Here is a 16,973-nt window from a genome sequence, read left to right on the forward strand (position 1 = left end):
AAGAAAGATGATTTTATTTACCTTTTTCCTCTGATGTTTATCTTGGGGGTGAAGAGTGGCCCAAAACATTTTTAAAGAACAATTTTTTGATTTCTAAGAAACTCTTAAGTTAGCTAGAATTGGAGATTGAATTTTTTTTGGTCTGGCCTAGTCCCCATGAAGAGGTCTCTCATTTCCTTTCCTTCCCCTCACCCACAAAAGGAAGAGCCATGATTCTTCCTATGGTGACTATACCTGCCTTTTTTCTTCCTAAAGTGACTGATTCCTGGGCTCTATTTAGTTGTCCTTTTGAAATAAATAAATGTAAAATGATGCAAACAGCATGCCCTTTAGGAGACATGTTTATGCATACTGCTTGTAGCCAGAGACTGGGACAGTCCTGGGGAAGGGTGTGTTGCTGGCCATCTGGTGAAGACCTTTCCTCTTGCTGTTGGAGTCTATACACATATATGTGTATATACACGTATATACATATGTATGTGTGTATATACACATATGTATGTGTATATGCATGTATATGTGTATGTGTGTATATACAGGTGTGTGTGTGTCTATATGTGTATGTGTGTATATATATATACACACACACATATCTATATATATATGTATGGCAAGTTTCCCACTCCCTTCCCACAAAAGGTAACTGGCTCTTCCTATGTTGACTATACCTGCCTTTTTTCTGCCTAAAGTGACCGTCTGGTTCCTGAGCTCGACACAATTGTCCCTTTGGAATCAACCAAAGCCTACAACATGGTGGACATCATACACTCTGTAAGTGCCACATCTGCTTGTCTTGCCTGTCCTAGTCAGCCACTCTCATGGGTATTGTGCTTCGGCCTAGTGAGGAAGCACCGAACCACTTGGCCTTCATGTCAGACAACACAGGTCGGGAATGGGGTGGGCACAGGACCAGTGGCCACTGAGTAGTGTGTTCTGGAAAGACCTAGTGGCTATAGATACCCTAGTGGCACATATGGACTTCAGGGCTGGAGATAGGAGTAGTAAGGGCCAGCAGAGCTCAGGAGTCTTTAGAAGGCCCTCTGAGGAGCATAAATTAGGGACCATGTCCACAGAGTCTAGAGTGAGGCCAGAGTGATCACTGTTAAGTATCTCTGGGGCCCTCTGCTCAAAGGGGGTTTTGTTTTTGTAGAGAAGAGAGTACACAGGGCATCCTAGAAGGTTGGAGTGTGTGCGTGGAGGTCTGTGGGAGACAGGAGCAATTTGTACCTTTTTTTGGTACAGCAATTCCTGGGTCATTAAGTAAAGGGGACAGTGTTGGGCAAACTGAGGGCATCTGTAGATGGCCATTGCCTTCCTTATGGGTACACTGTGCTCTCAGTAGTCCTTGCATAACAACATGATGGCTCTCTGGTGACTCTAGAAATCAGATTCTCCCTCTTCCCTAGGGTTTGCTTTTTTCTGTTATTGTTTTTGTCTTTTTTATTCTTGTAGGCTCTTCCTGCACCAAGGATTAGCCTGAGGTGTAACCTTAAGGTCTTCCTTAGGTCTTTTCTGAGCCTTTGCAGGGGCATGTGCAATCATTCTAATTTTCCCTGTATATGCAGTTGTTTTTGAGTGTCCTAGTTGTTAATGTCTGGCTCCCAAAAGTAGAAAAGAGAAAAAAAATGAAGATGGTAAAAGGTGTCAGCCCTTTAAACTCCTTGGAAGTCACTTCAGCTCAAAGCAGGAGAGCCTCTCGCAACAATGTGGGGAATTGTAGCAACAGTGACCACTCATCTCTTTGCACCTCTATGATCAGAAGCAGCAGTCAGCAAGCACAGATTCTCAATATTTGGAGGACAGGGTGCTTTTATGCCCACCCCGGCTCCTGCAAGCTGTGTGCAAACTGCTCCAGGAACACTTGCGGAACTATCTGTCATGGAGCTGGGGTGGGGGATGGGTAGCTGCTACTGTGCTAAGAGCTGAAATTAACTCCAATTTTCAGTCCAGTCCTTCCTCTGGAAGTTGCAATCCTTCAACAGATGCCAGAGTCGGAATAGTTCCATCAGACAGATTCTGCCAGGCAATTGTTCCCTAGGTGGGAAGACAAATTCCTGATGCTTCCTACTCTGCCATCTTCTAACTTTTTCTTAAGGTATATATGATAGCTCTTGATTCTCATTATAAAGTTTTATATCCTGCTACCTATTACATACTCTTGTTTGTAATTTTTTTCTGTCATTTAGGGTTTTTAAAATGTGGTTGTATACTGTCTACGTATAAATAAGAGTTTTGCTGGGTGCAGGGGCTCATGTCTGTAATCCCAATGCTTTGGGAGGCCAAGGCAGGAGGATCCTTTCATGCCAGGAGCTCAGAATGAGCCTGGGCAACATAGTGAGTCACCGTCTCTACAAAAAGTAAAAAAATGTGCTGGGTGAGGTGGCTGTTGCCTTTAGTCCCGTTTACTTGGGAGGCTGAGATGGGAGGATTGCTTGAGCCCAGGTGTTTGAGGCTGTTCTGGGTTATGATCATGCCACTGCACTCCATCCTGGGTGATGGAACAACACTCCATCTCCAAAAATAAGTAAATAAATAAAGTTTTATCTTTCCAGTTATTTTACATGTCATTTCTTTCTTTGTTTTGCATTGGCTACAACTTCCTATATGTCAAATGTAATGGGGAATCATAGTTGTAATTCTGGGCATCTTTGTATTATTTCTAAGTTTAGCAAGACTGCTGTCAGTGTTTCCTGATTTTATCTTTTTTCATGTTGAAGCTACTACTGATTTCTGTTTTAAATATTTTTGTTGTTTATTTTGTCCTTAAAGTTCCGAATGAGTGTTGAATATTGTTGAATGCACTTTCAGTGTTTTTGGAGATGATCATGTGATTTTTTCCTTAGATCTATTTATAAATCTATCCTAGTAGATTTCCTAATACTAAACTATTCCTTCATTCCTGAAGTTGTATATTCTGTTTGCTAATGTTTTGAGTTTTTGCATTAATATTACGTGATACTAGTGCGTATTTTTTTTTGGTATTTTAAAATCAGGTTTTGGTATCGATGTTGTATTTGCTTTACTTATTTATTAAAAAAAATTTTTTTTTTTTGAGACAGAGTTTTGCTCTTGTCACCCAAGCTGGAATGCAGTGGCGCAATCTTGACTCACTGCAACCCCCGTCTACTGGGTTCAACAGATTCTCATGCGTCAGCCTCCCAAGTAGCTGGGATTACAGGCGAGCACTACCATATCCGGCTAATTTTTGTACTTTTAGTAGAGACAGGGATTCACCACATTGGCCAGGCTGCTCTTGAACTCCTGACTTCAGGTGATCCACCTGCCTTGGCCCCACAAAGTGCTGGGATTATAGGTGTGAGCCACCATGCCTGACCTGTATTTGCTTTATGTATTAGTGTTCTAGGGCTGCCGTAAGAAAATACCATAAACTGCATAGCTTAAATAACAAACTCATTTTCTGTCAGTTCTGGAGGCTAGCAGTCCAAGATCATGGTGTTGGCAGGGTTGGCTTCATTCTGAGGTCTCTGTCTCCTTGGCTTCTGGACTACCCTCTTGCTGTGTCCTCACAAAGTCTTTGCTCTCTGTGCATGCAGAAAGAGAGAGATCTCTGGTGTCTCTTCCTCTTTTTTTTTTTCCTCAGAGACAGGGTCTTGCTTTGTTACCCAGGCTGGAGTGCAACGGTATGACCTTGACTCACTGCAGCCTTGACCTCTGGTGCTCAAGTGATCCTCCCACCTCAGCCTCCTTAGTAGCTGGGACTATAGCTGCGTGCCACCACATCTGGCTAATTTTTAAATTTTTTGTAGAGATGGCATCTTACTATGTTGCCCAGGCTGGCTTTTCCATTCATTCATTCATTTCTTTATTTATTTTGAGGCAGAGTCTCACTCTGTTGCCCAGGCTAGAGTGCAGTGGTGTGATCTCAACTGCAAACTCCACCTCCTGGGTACACGCAATTCTTCTGCCTCAGCTTCCCGAGTAGCTGGGACTACAGGCGCCCACCACCACACTTGGCTAATTTTTTATATTTTTAGTATTTTTAGTAGCGACGGAGTTTCACCGTGTTAGCCAGGATGGTCTCGATCTCCTGACCTCGTGATCTGCCTGCCTCGGACTCCCAAAGTGTTGGGATTACAGGTGTGAGCCACCGTGCCCGGCTGGCTTTTCAAATTCTTTTCTTTTCTTTTCTTTTTTTTTTTTTGAAATGGAGTCTCACTCTGTCACCAGACTGGAGTGCAGTGGTGCGATCTCAGCTCACTGCAACCTCCGCCTCCTGGATTCAAGTGATTCTCCTGCCTCAGCCTCCTGAATAGCTGGAATTAAAGGCGCCCGCCACCACGCTTAGCTAATTTTTGTATTTTTAGTAGAGACGGGGTTTCACCATGTTGGCCAGGATGGTCCCGATCTCCTGACCTCATGATCCACCTGTCTCGGTCTCCCAAAGTGCTGGGATTACAGGCATGAGCCACCGTGTCGGCCCAGCTTTTCCAATTCTTAAAAAAATTCAAGTCCTATCAGGTTAGGGTCCCCCTCTTATGACCCGATTTACTTTTAATTACCTCTGGAAAGTCTCTCTCCAAATTCGCTGTTTTTTTTTTTTTTCTCTCTTTGAGACAGAATCTCACTCTGTTGCCCAGGCTGGTGTGCAGTGGCAAGATCTTGGCTCATTGCAACTTCCGCCTTCCAGGTTCAGGTGATTCTTCTGCCTCAGCCTCCTAAGTAGCTGGGATTACAGGCATGTGCCACCATGCCTGGCTAATTTTTGTATTTTAGAGATGGGGTTTCACCATGTTGGCCAGGCTGGTCTCGAATTTCTGGCTTCAAGTGATCCGCCTGCCTTGGCCTCCCAAAGTACTGACATTAGAGGTGTAGGTTACTGCACCTGGCCCATATATTTACTTTTAACTCAAAAAGTATTGTATTATTACACCTTTTACTTTGCTTTTTAAAAAAAGCTTCTTCTGGCCGGGTGTGGTGGCTCATGCCTATAATTCCAGCACTTTGGGAGGCTGAGGCGGATGGATCACTTGAGGTCAGGAGTTTGAGACCAGCTTGGCCAACATGGTGAAAACCCATCTCTACTAAAAATACAAAAATTAGCCAGGTGTGGTGGTGCGCCCCTGTAATCCCAGCTACTCGAGAGACTGAGGCAGGAGAATCACTTGAACTGGGGAGTCACAGGTTGCAATGAGCTGAGATCGCACCATTGCATTCCAGTCTGGGTGACGAGAGTGAAACGCTGTCTCTTAAAAAAAAAAAAAAGAAAAAAATAAGAAAAAAATGGAATATGCTAGGAACAAGAGCAGTGATTTTAGAGAGAAGGTACTTAAGAGTACACACACAAATCAATATGGTAGTCAGGGGAAGGCATTATTTCTGGGGAAGAAGTGTACAAAGGAAAGAGAGAGGTACCTTTGGAAATAGTGAAGGGAAAATGAAGCAAGGCGGGTAAATTTATGTATCTGCAAGACATGCAAAATCCAAAAAACTGAAGGACATTATGCCTTTCCCCATCACCCTCCCTAAAATTAGTCACCCATGAACTAAACTGCACTTTGCTATGCTGACAGAAGAGGGTACTCTTGAACTAAGATTTTTGTTCATTTGTTCATCTGCCAACTTTGGAGAATGCAGGTACAAATAGTTTTCATTTATCTAAAGCTACAATAAGAAAATAAAAAGTGAGAATGAAACATTTCAGTTGATGGAACTCCCTTCACTATAAAAGTCAATCATGAAGCAGCTGACCATGCTTCAGTCTGAGTGCAGTAGCCCCTGATAAGCATTTGAGGTTGTAAAAATAGAAAATTCAGAAACTAATGACAAAATGGAGGGAGAATAGTAAGAAGTGAAGTTAAAGCTGATTGAATTAAGAAAATGGGCAGGGGAGACAAAATCAAATCAGAAATGATATCAGAATTTCAAGATGCTCAAATGAGAATGTATTTGAATGAAAATTTAATAAGGAACATTGAAGAAAAGTAGATAAATAGCCTAAGGAATGAATGAAATAACATAAAAAGTAAAAGTAGATTTTGCATTCTCACCACAAAAAAGTGAGGTTGGTGGATATGTTAACTAGCTTGATTTAGTCATCCTACAGTGTATACATATATGAAAACATGTACATTGTACATATATGCAATTATAAAATTTTAAAATACAAATACCTTTAAAATTATTGGTTATACTGTCACATCTGGGATTAATTTTTTAAAGTTATTAGTTAAATGTATCAGAAAAAAAGTGACTACAATGAAAGGCAAAGAAGACTGAACATACATATAATTGGAGTGTCTGAAGAATAAAAACCAGTAGAACAGACTTAATATTTAAAACTGTAATCCAAGAAAATATTCCAGAAATAAAATAAGATTCAGATTTATATAATGAAAGAGCACACTGAGCACTTGGGAAAATTGACCCAGAATGGTCAAACTAGAGAAAATACGGATTAACTGTTGGATTTTTAAAATAAAGAGAAATCCTCAGGACGTTTGGGCAAAAATCAAATGATTTTACAAGGGCAAGAGAATAAAATGGCATCCAACCTCTCCAAAGCAACACAGAAAAGCAAGGAAACAACAGAAAAGCACTTTCAGGAGGCTGAAGGAAAGAATCTGTGACTAAGGATTTTATGTTTAGCAAAGCACACCTTCATGTATTAAGACTACAGAAAACCAGTTTTAAACACCCAAGAATTGAGGGAAGTTTGCATTAATGAGGCTTTCTTGAGGAATCTACTGGAGAATGAGTTTCATCCAATCAAGAGGTAGCTGAAGAGGTTTCAACAGAAGGATTGGTAGTGATTATCTAATATACTTAATTATAATTCTCAGACTAAAACAGAAGTGGGGATGAGGGTAGAGAACAATGTATAAGCGTTAATATGTTTAGTTTCAGAAAAAAACGCAACTGAAAAATGGGAGAAGAGAGGGAAAGAATATAGCAGAATCAGCTCACTGATTACTGTTAGCTAACAGATATCATTAAAAACAAACTAGTTAATGAAAGGTTAAGGAAATGAACTGAAGGCATCAAAAGGCATAATTACAAGGGTAACCACTAGACTAAAAAATACAAACATTCTTTAACACTAAACTTCTCACATAAACAGTATATATCATTGTGGATAATGATAAAGGGGAAAAATATAAAAGACAAACAGTAAATACAGAATACATAGTATTTATAAAAAATAAGATGACAGGCCAGGCATAGTGGCTCATGCCTGTAATCCCAGTACGTTGGGAGGCTGAGGCAGGCAGATCACCTGAGGTTGGGAGTCGAGACCAGCCTGACTAACATGGAGAAACCCCATCTCTACTGAAAATACAAAATTAGCCAAGTGTGGTGGCACACGCCTGTAATCCCAGCTACCTGGGAGGATGAGGCAGGAGAATTGCTTGAACCCAGGAGGCAGAGGTTGTGGTGGGCCGAGATCGTGCCATTGCACTCCAACCTTGGCAACAAGAGTGAAACTCCATCTCAAAATAATAATAATATGGCAGTAAAAAAGTAAATCTCATACCAATAAATATGGATGGGTATAATTCTCTTGTTAAAAATGTCTAATTTATTATGGACCAACTATATTCAGTATATAAATGTGATTCAGAAAGGCTAAAAATAGGTAATGGGCAGAAATATACTGGGAGAATGGAAACAATAACATAGCAGTATTTGTGACGCTAATAATGAACAGAGTAAAGTTTAGGTATTAACCGTGATAAGGACTTTTTTTTTTTTTTTTGGTGACATGGAGTCTCACTCTGTAACCCAGGCTGGAGTGCTGTGCTACAATCTTGGCTCACTGCAACCTCCACCTCCCAGGTTCAAGTGATTCTCCCGCCTCAGCCTCCCAGGAAGGACATTTTCAACTGCTAAAAGCCATAGGTCACAATGATAATGTAAAGCATATCAAATATCTTTGCCACAAATAACCACCATCTTTATAAAGCTGAAACTATAGGAGATTCAACAGACTTAGGTAGAAACACTAGGAGATGTATACACATCTTTGTTAGTACAAGACAGGTCAAATGGACAAAAATAACAATTTAGGAGACCTAAATAACATAATAGGTAGATCTCAGGCATCTATTTTGGACTGTGCACCCTGATCATGAACAATAAATCTTATTCTGAAGTACACATGGAATATTCACAAAAGTTGACCATATGTATTAGGTCAGAAAGAAAACATCATTAAATCCCATAGAGCAAAAAATACTGTGAAACAGTATTGCTTAAAATTAGAAACTTACAACAACTGAAACAAAAGCAGCCTCCAGCCAGGACATAGATCTTCTAGTAAACAATTCTTGGATGAAAGGGGTAGAACAGAAACCAAATGACAGAATTCTAAAAGGAAAAAAAAGACAAAACGCTGTGTCAAAACCTACAGAATATGTTTAAAACAATGAACAGATGAAAATTTATTTCCTGAAACAGTAAAAATGGGAGAAGGAAAATAAGTGGGCCAGGCACGGTGGCTCACACATGTAATCCAGCACTTTGGGAGGCTGAGGCGGGTGGATTGGTTGACCTCAGGAGTTCGAGACCAGCCTGGGCAACATGGTGAAACCCCATCTCTACTAAAATACAAACAATTAGCTGGGCATGGTGGCGTGTGTCTGTAATCGCAGGTACTCAGGAGGCTGAGACAGGAGAATCACTTGAAACTGGGAGGCAGAGGTTGCAGTGAGCTGAGATCATGCCATTGCACTCCAGCCTGGACAACAGAGCAAGACTCCATCTAAAAAAAAAAAAAAAAAAACAGATTCGCAGCTGGAAAAGCCAGGGAAAAAATCCCTATAAAATATTTCAGAATAAATCCATGAAATAATAAGGATAAGTGTAGAAATTTATAATTTATGATGGAAATAGAAGAATAGTTGCAATTAGTAAACACTGGCTAACTTCAAAAAAGAGACAGTAAAAGCAGAAGTATGAAGTGAAAAAGGGAATAACCATTGAAAAAGAAGAAACTTAAGAATCGTTAAGAGGCCAGGTGTGGTGACTTATGCCTATGATCCAAGCACTTTGGGAGGCTGAGGTGGGAGGATTGCTTGAAGCCATGAGTTGAAGATCAACCTGGGCAACACAGTGAGACCCTGTCTCTAAAAAAATGTTTTAAGTTAACTGGGTGTGGTGGCGTGCACCTATGGTCCCAGCTACTTGAGAGGCTTCAGTGTAGGAGAATTGCTGGAACACGAGTTCAAGGCTGTAGTGAGCTGTGATTGCACTATCATACTCTAGCCTGGGCAACATAGTGAGACCCTGTTTCAAAAAAAAAAAAAAAAATCTGAGAGACAAGATATATTGGAAAATTTGTTTGGAAAACACAGTTTAACAGAAATTGATCCCATCAGAGGTAGGAAGCTTAAATGCACCACTAAATTCCGTGGAAGGAATTATTTCACCAAAAAGCACCAGGAACTGGATTCAGTGGCTCATGTCTATAATCCCAACATTTTGGGATGCTAAAATGGGAGGATTGTTTGAGCCCAGGAGTTTGAGACTAGCCTGGGCAACATGACGAAATTCTGTTGCTACAAAAAATAAATTAGGGCCAGGCAAGGTGGCTTACACCTGTAATCCTAGCACTTTGGGAGGCTGAGGTGGGCTGTTCACCTGAGGTCGGGAGTTTGAGACAAGCCTGACCAACACAGAGAAACCCCGTCTTTACTAATAATAGAAAATTAGGTATGGTGGCACATGCCTGTAATCCCAGCTACTCGGGAGGCTGAGACAGGAGAACTGCTTGAACCTGGGAAGCGGAGGTTGCGGTGAGCCAAGATCGCGCCATTGCACTCCAGCCTGGGCAACAAGAGCGAAACTCCATCTCAAAAAAAAAAAAAATTAGCCAGGCATGGTGGTATGCACCTGTAGTCCCAGCTACTGGGGAGGCCGAGGTGGGTGGGTCGCTTGAGCCCAGGAAGTTGAGGGAGCAGTTAACCATGTCTGTGCCACGGCAGTCTACCCTGGGTGACAGAGCAAGATCTGTCTCAGACAAACACACACTAGGCCCAAATAGTTTCATGTGGAATTTCTGAGACCTTTAAAGTCCAAATAGTCCTCGTGCCACTAAATTCTTCCAAAGCATAGACAGTAAACAAAACACACAAGAACCTTCCACAGTTTTTTAAAGAAGTATGGTATCAATACCTGAACCTGATAAAGGTAGTACTTAAGATTTCAGTTTCATATTGCTTATCTCTTTAAAATTATATCTGTGGCCTAGTGGGATTTATTCTAGGAATGCAAGATTGGTTCTAGGAAGCCCAGTAATATACTGTATTAACACATATAGGGGAGAAAAATCACAATTATTTATATAGACACTGAAGAAAACCTTTAAGAAAGATCAATACCTATTCTTGATAGACTTCAGAAAATAGGAATTGATTAATACTTAGTGTGATAAAATTTGGTATAGACCTTTTTGAAAGCCAGCATCTCACCTAATAAAGACTAGCTTCTACTAGGATTAGGAACAAGTATAGGATGCCCATTATTTCCATTATTATTTAACATTGTTCTGGAAATATTAACCAATGCAGTTAGCCAAGAAGAGGACCAATTAGAGACAAAAGCCTTGGAAAAGATGTCAAGCGGTAACATAGGTGATATAGTATTATAGTATTCAAGAAAACTCTAGAGAATGCATTATTATACTGAAACAGTACTTGAGGAACAGGATACAAAATTAACATACAGAAATCTTCGTATACACAAGCAGTAACCAATTATGGTAGAGTAAAAGCCTCTTTTACATAGCAACAAGAAGATAAAATAGTAATAATTTTAACAGGAAATGTACAGAAGCTGTTGTAGGGCAAATTTATTTTTTTAGACAGGGTTTCACTCTGTCACCCAGGATGGAGTGCAGTGGCCCAGTCACAACTCACTGCAGCTTCAACTTCCTGGTCAAGCAATCTTCTCACATTGCCAGGACTACAGGCATGCATCCCCCCCCCCCCCTGATTTTGTTCTTTTTTTTTTTTTTTTTTTTGGTAAGAAGTCCTGCTATGTTGCCCAGGCTGGTCTTGAACTCTTGGGCTCAAGCAATCCTTCCGCCTTGGCCTTCCAAAGTGCTGGGATTTTAGGTGTGAGCCCCCAAGCCCAGCCCAGGGTGATCTTAAAAACGCTTCTGAAAATCAAAAGTAGGCCAGGCATGGTGGCTCATACCTGTAATCCCAGCACTTTAGAAAACTGAGGAGGGAAGATTCCTTGAGCCCAGGAGTTTGAGACCGTCTTGGACAACATAGTGAGACCTTGTCTGTACAAAACAAAACATAAAAATAGACTTGAACAAATGGAAAGACATTCCTTGTTCCTGGGATTAATGTTATGAAAAGTTGGTGGTTCTTAAGTTGTTTTATAAACTTAAGGCAATCCCAATAAACAGTTTTTAAAAAATAGAACTAGATAAGTTTATACAAAAGTGCACATGGAAAAATAAAAGTGCAAGAATACCTAAGAATATACTGCAAAAGAAAATCTGTAAGTGGGGACTAGCCATGTTTTGTATTACAGCATCCTATAGTTAAAACTGTGGTACAGGCACGTAAATAGACCAGTGGAATAGAATAAAAGAGCCAGAAATAGACTCAAGTACGTACAGAATTTTAGTACAGTTACGTGTTGCCTAACGATGGGGATATGTTCTGAGAAATGCATCATTAGGCATTTCTTTGTGCGGCCATCATAGAGTGGTCCATCACAAACCTAGATGGTATAGCCTATTACACATCTAGGATCTGTGGTATAGTCTGTTGCTCTTAGGCTGCAAACCTGTACAGCATGTTACTGTACCAGACACTGTATACAGTTGTAACACAATGGTAAGTATGTATCTAAACATAGAAAGGGTACAGTAAGAATAGGGTATTACAATAGGGCCACCTTCCTATAGGCAGTCCGTCATTGACCAAAAACCTCATTGTGCAGTGCCTGACTGTATATGATAATGATATTTTATCAAATCTCAGGGGCAAAAATTAGCTTTTAATAAATGATGCTGGGGCAACTGACTAGCCATTTAGGAAAACATAAAGTTAGATTCATGCTTTACACCATGTACAAAAATAAACTACAAATGGGTCAGAGAACTAAATATAATCTGTGAATCCATACAAGCACTAAAAGGAAACACAGATGAATTCCTCTGAAACCTTAGGGGAAGGTTTAGAAATGCTTTTGAACTGTAACTCAAAAACTAGTTTCAGTGAAAGATAGACAAAGCTGACTGTAAAAATTTTAAAACCCCACTCTTCATAACAAAAAACTATAAACAAAATCAAAAGACAACCAATATGCTAGAAGAAACTCTTTGCAACATGTATCCCAAAGTATGAATATTCTTAATAAGGAGCTCTTCTGCTGAAGGATTAACAACCAAAATTGATAGAAAAGTGGGCAAAAAGCCATGAATGGATAGCTCACAAAAAAGATATAAAATGGACCTTAAACATGTCAAAAGATTTTCAACTTTATAATGCTGGAAATACAAATTCAAATTACACTGAGTATTTTCTCGTATGTCAGATTGGCTAAAAATAAAAACCCTGAAAATACTTTCCATTGGAAAGTCAGTGGAGAAGCGGGCACTCTTGTGCATTGCTGGTAGGGGACTCTGGTGTTATCCAGGACTAAATTAGCATTTGCCCTTTGACTCAGCAATCCCATTCCTAGCAATTTACCCTGAAGATACACTTCCCACCATACAAAATTATAGATGTATGAAGTTACTACCATTACATTGTCATTTGTAATTGTGAGATACTCTAAATAACCTAAATGTAAATTTTAAAATAATGTAAGCCGCATGTAGATTGGTTGAATAAACTTTGGTACATCACACAGTACAGTACTGTGCAGAAGTGAAAAAGAATGAAGATCTCTATGAATTGATAGGAAGTGATTCCCAGCCGGGCGCGGTGGCTCACGTCTGTAATCCCAGCACTTTGGGAGGCCGAGGCGGGTGGATAACGAGGTCAGGAGATCCAGACCATCCTGGCTAACACGGTGAAACCCCGTCTCTACTAAAAATACAAAAAAATTAGCCGGGCGTGGTGGCGGGCGCCTGTAGTCCCAGCTACTTGGGAGGCTAAGGCAGGAGAATGGCATGAACCCAGGAGGCGGAGCTTGTAGTGAGCCAAGATCGTGCCACTGCACTCCAGCCTGGGCGACAGAGCCCGAATACGTCTCAAAAAAAAAAAAAAAAAAAAGGAAGTGATTCCCAGGACATATTAAGTGAAAAAATTCAAAGTGCAAGAGTGTCTACACTGTTACTTCCCGTGTAAGATAGAAGGGTAAATTAAAAGATACAAATGCAAACACACACATAATACATCAGAAAATAATGAGATTAATAACAGGGTAGGTGGGACTAGGGTGGAAGGGATGGGGAACACTATTAAACTATTAGTATTTTACATATTAAAAAATAAAATCAAGATGGGAAAACCTTTAAAATGAAATACAAACATGAACCTGTTTTAAATGAATGACTTTTGAACATATATTTTGACTATATACCTTTAATCTAAAGGCTGAAATAGCTGTAAAAAATTCTAGTTAGTAGGTCTGTTTTTTGTAGCTGTGTAAGTTAGCAGTTCTGAAACCATTTTCTCTGTATTTGAGGATCGAATAAATAAGTACATTTTGAGGGTAGTGGCAGCCAGATTCTGCTATTGGAGAAGGGAGTTGTGAATATGGCAAGAGAAAAAAATCTAGAAAGAACCCTACAGTTGCATTGGAGTAGAATTAGAATTATCAGCATGAACTCATGGTTTTTCATATAGCTGGACTTTGGATGTTTTAGAAGGAGTCACACACATCCCTAAAAGGAACCCAGGCTTTTTGGAGAAATGGCTGATTGTGGGACTGGGGCAGGAAAAAAACCAAGATGAACCAGAAAGTAAGATAATTCCAAACTGTAAGGTAGTGCTCAAAGAATGATGGGGACACTTTAGAAGGACACAGGAACCAGCATGAAGGAACTTTGGTACATATAGGACAATTTGAACATAAAATGATGGTGAAAGATTATAATCCATGGAATAAAACAAGAATCCATAAGTTCATACTGATACCATATAAGTAAATGGGAAAGGCAAAGATCTTTCTTGCGACAGATGCCAGCTAATAAATGGAGAAGTAAAGTGGAATTAGAAAACTCACCATTTGGGCTGGGTGAGGTGGTTCACACTTGTAAGGTGGGCAGATTGCTTGAGCTCTGTAATTTGAGACCAGCCTGGCCAACATGGTGAAATCCTGTCTCTACTAAAAATACAAAAATTAACCAGGTATGGTGGCATGAACCTGTGGTCCCAGCTGCTTGGGAGGCTAAGATGGGAAGATTGCTTGAGTCTGGGAGATGGAGGTTGCAGTGAGCTGAGGTTGCTCCACTGCTCTCCCACCTGAGTGGCAGAGCAAGACCCTGTCTCAAGAAAAACAAAAAACAAAACAAAAAAAGCTCACCATTTGGCAGCTACCATGACAGTAATGAGTCAGGCAAGAATCGTGGCTGCTTTATGGCTGCTAGGATGCTAAACCTAGTGGATGAAGAACTAGATTAATGATTAAAGTTTGAAGAACAGGATTGTATGTAGTCTCAAAGTATTTCCTCACAAAATTCTTATTAAATTGGAGAAATAGTAACTTTACAAGGAAACCTGCAGATATCACCATCATTAATGGACAAATCAACACCTTGTGCCACTTGATGAGAATGTTCCTTCTGTGGTATTCCCGTGGAAAGGCTTAGCTCAAAATTACACATGAAGAAATATCAAAGGAACCCAAATAGAAGGCATGCTTTACAAATTAACTGGTCTGTTGTCTTCAAAGATGTCATGATTATGAAAGACAAAGATGGAGGGGGAAAGTTAAAGGAGCCTAAAGAGACACGACCACTAAAAGTGCCAGGTGATCCTGACTCAGGTTCTGTACCAGAATTTTGTTGCTTGTGCTGCTATAATGAATACTATTGGAACAACTGGCAAACTTGAATAATGTTATGTAATAAGAAATAGTGGCTGGGCGTGGTGGCTCACGTTTGTAATCCCAGCACTTCGGGAGGCCAAGGTGGGTGGATCACGAGGTCAGGAGATCAAGACTATTCTGACCAACATGGTGAAACCATCTCTACTAAAAATACAAAAAAATTAGCTGGGTGTGGTGGTGCGTGCCTGTAGTCCCAGCTACTCTGGAGGCTCAGTCAGGAGAATTGCTTGAACCCAGGGGGCAGAGGCTGCAGTGAGCCAAGATTGCACCATTGCACTCCAGCCTGGGCAGCTAAGTGAGACTCCATCTCAAACAAAATTGTGAACTGGGTACAGTGACTCATGCCTGTAATCTCAGCACTTTGGGAGGCTGAGGCGGATGGATTGCTTGAGCCCAGGACTTTGAGACCAGCCTGGGCAAGATAGCAAGATGCTGTCTCTACAAAAAATACAAAAATTAGCTGGACATGATGGCATGTACCTGTAGTCCTAGCTACTTGGGAGGCTGAGGCGGGAGGATTGCTTGAGCCCTGGAGGTCAAGGCTGCAGTGAGCTGTGATCATGCTATTGCACTCCAGCCTGGGTCACAGAGCAAGATCCTGTCTCAGAAAAAAAAAAAAAAATAATAGTATTGTGGTAATGTTTATTTCCTGATTTTGATAATACCACTGTAGTTGTAAAAAAAGAACATTCTTGTGTGTTTATGTATATAAAAGAGTGATGGTCGGGCACGGTGGCTCATGCCTGTAATTGCAGCACTTTGGAGGCCAAGGTGGGAGGATTGCTCAAGCCCAGGAATTGGAGACCAGTCTGGGCAACATAGCGAGACCTTATCTCTACTAAAAATTAACTGAGCATGGTGGTGCACAGCTGTGGTCTTAGCTGCTTGGGAGGCCGAGGGGGGAAGATCACTTGAGCCCAGGAGATCAAGGCTGCAGTGAGCCATGATTGTACCACTGCATTCCAGCCTGGGTGACAGGGGGAAACCCTGTCTCAAAAAAAGAAAAGCAAAATAGTTTGTAGTAAAATAATAAATGAAGAATCGGGGCAAAGGGTATATGTACTGTTCTTGAATTTTTAATTTTTATTTATTTTTGAGACAGAATCTCCCTCTGTTGCCCAGGCTAGAGTACAGTGGCACAATCTTGGCTCACTGTAACCTCTGCCTACCAGTTCAAGCTATTCTCCTGCCTCAGCCTCCCGAGAAGCTGGGATTACAGGTGCCTGCCACCACACTAGGCTAATTTTTTGTGTTTTTAGTAGAGATGGGGTTTTGCTACATTGGCCAGGCTGGTCTTGAACTCCTGGCCTCAGGTGATCCACCCGCCTCGACCTCCTAAAGTGCTAGGATTACAGGAGGGAGCCACTGGGCCTGGCCTGACATTTTTATTTAGGTCGGAAATAATTTCAAAGTGAAAAGGTAAAGTTGTCTTAAAAAATTCCAAATTCAAATAGGACTTTTAAAACTTCATTGGTGTGTCCATCTTAACAGCAGTTGAGGTTTTCTGTACCATTTCTCCACAGCAGGGAGGAGGTGCCGCCTCTGCCTGTTGTCCTTCCTCCTTGGAGAACCTGTGATAGAGATGGAGCTGTCTACCTCTACCTCTGTAATAGAAATGTCGTTCTGTAGTGTCGTTACATCTTATACTTGCCTTTATCATTTTGAACTCAAGGAAATTTATTCCTGCAGGTTGTTGATGAGCGTGAATTTTTTGAGATCATGCCCAATTATGCCAAGAACATCATTGTTGGTTTTGCAAGAATGAATGGGAGGACTGTTGGAATTGTTGGCAACCAACCCAAGGTGGCCTCAGGTAGGATGGAGAAGCTCTTAGAAGCCTCGGTTGTGGGGTTGGAGGCCAGGGAAGCCTGGGTCCATGGTGTCCTTTCTGCCTTTTGCCTGTTCTTCAGACATATGACTAGAAGAAAAAAAAATCTAAATGGTTGTTATAAAAGCTACTTTTTTTTTTTTTTTTTTTTTTTTTTTTTTTTTTTTTT

The 16,973-nt window shown here is 40.8% G+C and overlaps 1 protein-coding gene across 1 annotated transcript in view; it reads left to right on the forward strand.

Annotated features, from left to right (window-relative positions):
• The window catches only part of PCCB (propionyl-CoA carboxylase subunit beta), a 90,318-nt gene that overhangs the window by 57,719 nt on the left and 15,626 nt on the right, over nt 1-16,973 (forward strand). Inside the window, exons 9-10 of the mRNA XM_017874838.1 lie at nt 690-771; nt 16,666-16,789. Coding sequence (XP_017730327.1) covers nt 690-771; nt 16,666-16,789 — 206 coding nt within the window. The remainder of the gene's footprint in view (nt 1-689; nt 772-16,665; nt 16,790-16,973) is intronic.

Source organism: Rhinopithecus bieti, unplaced genomic scaffold (assembly GCF_001698545.2).
Source record: "Rhinopithecus bieti isolate Rb0 unplaced genomic scaffold, ASM169854v2 scaffold_9203, whole genome shotgun sequence".
Classification (NCBI taxonomy): Eukaryota; Metazoa; Chordata; class Mammalia; order Primates; family Cercopithecidae; genus Rhinopithecus; species Rhinopithecus bieti.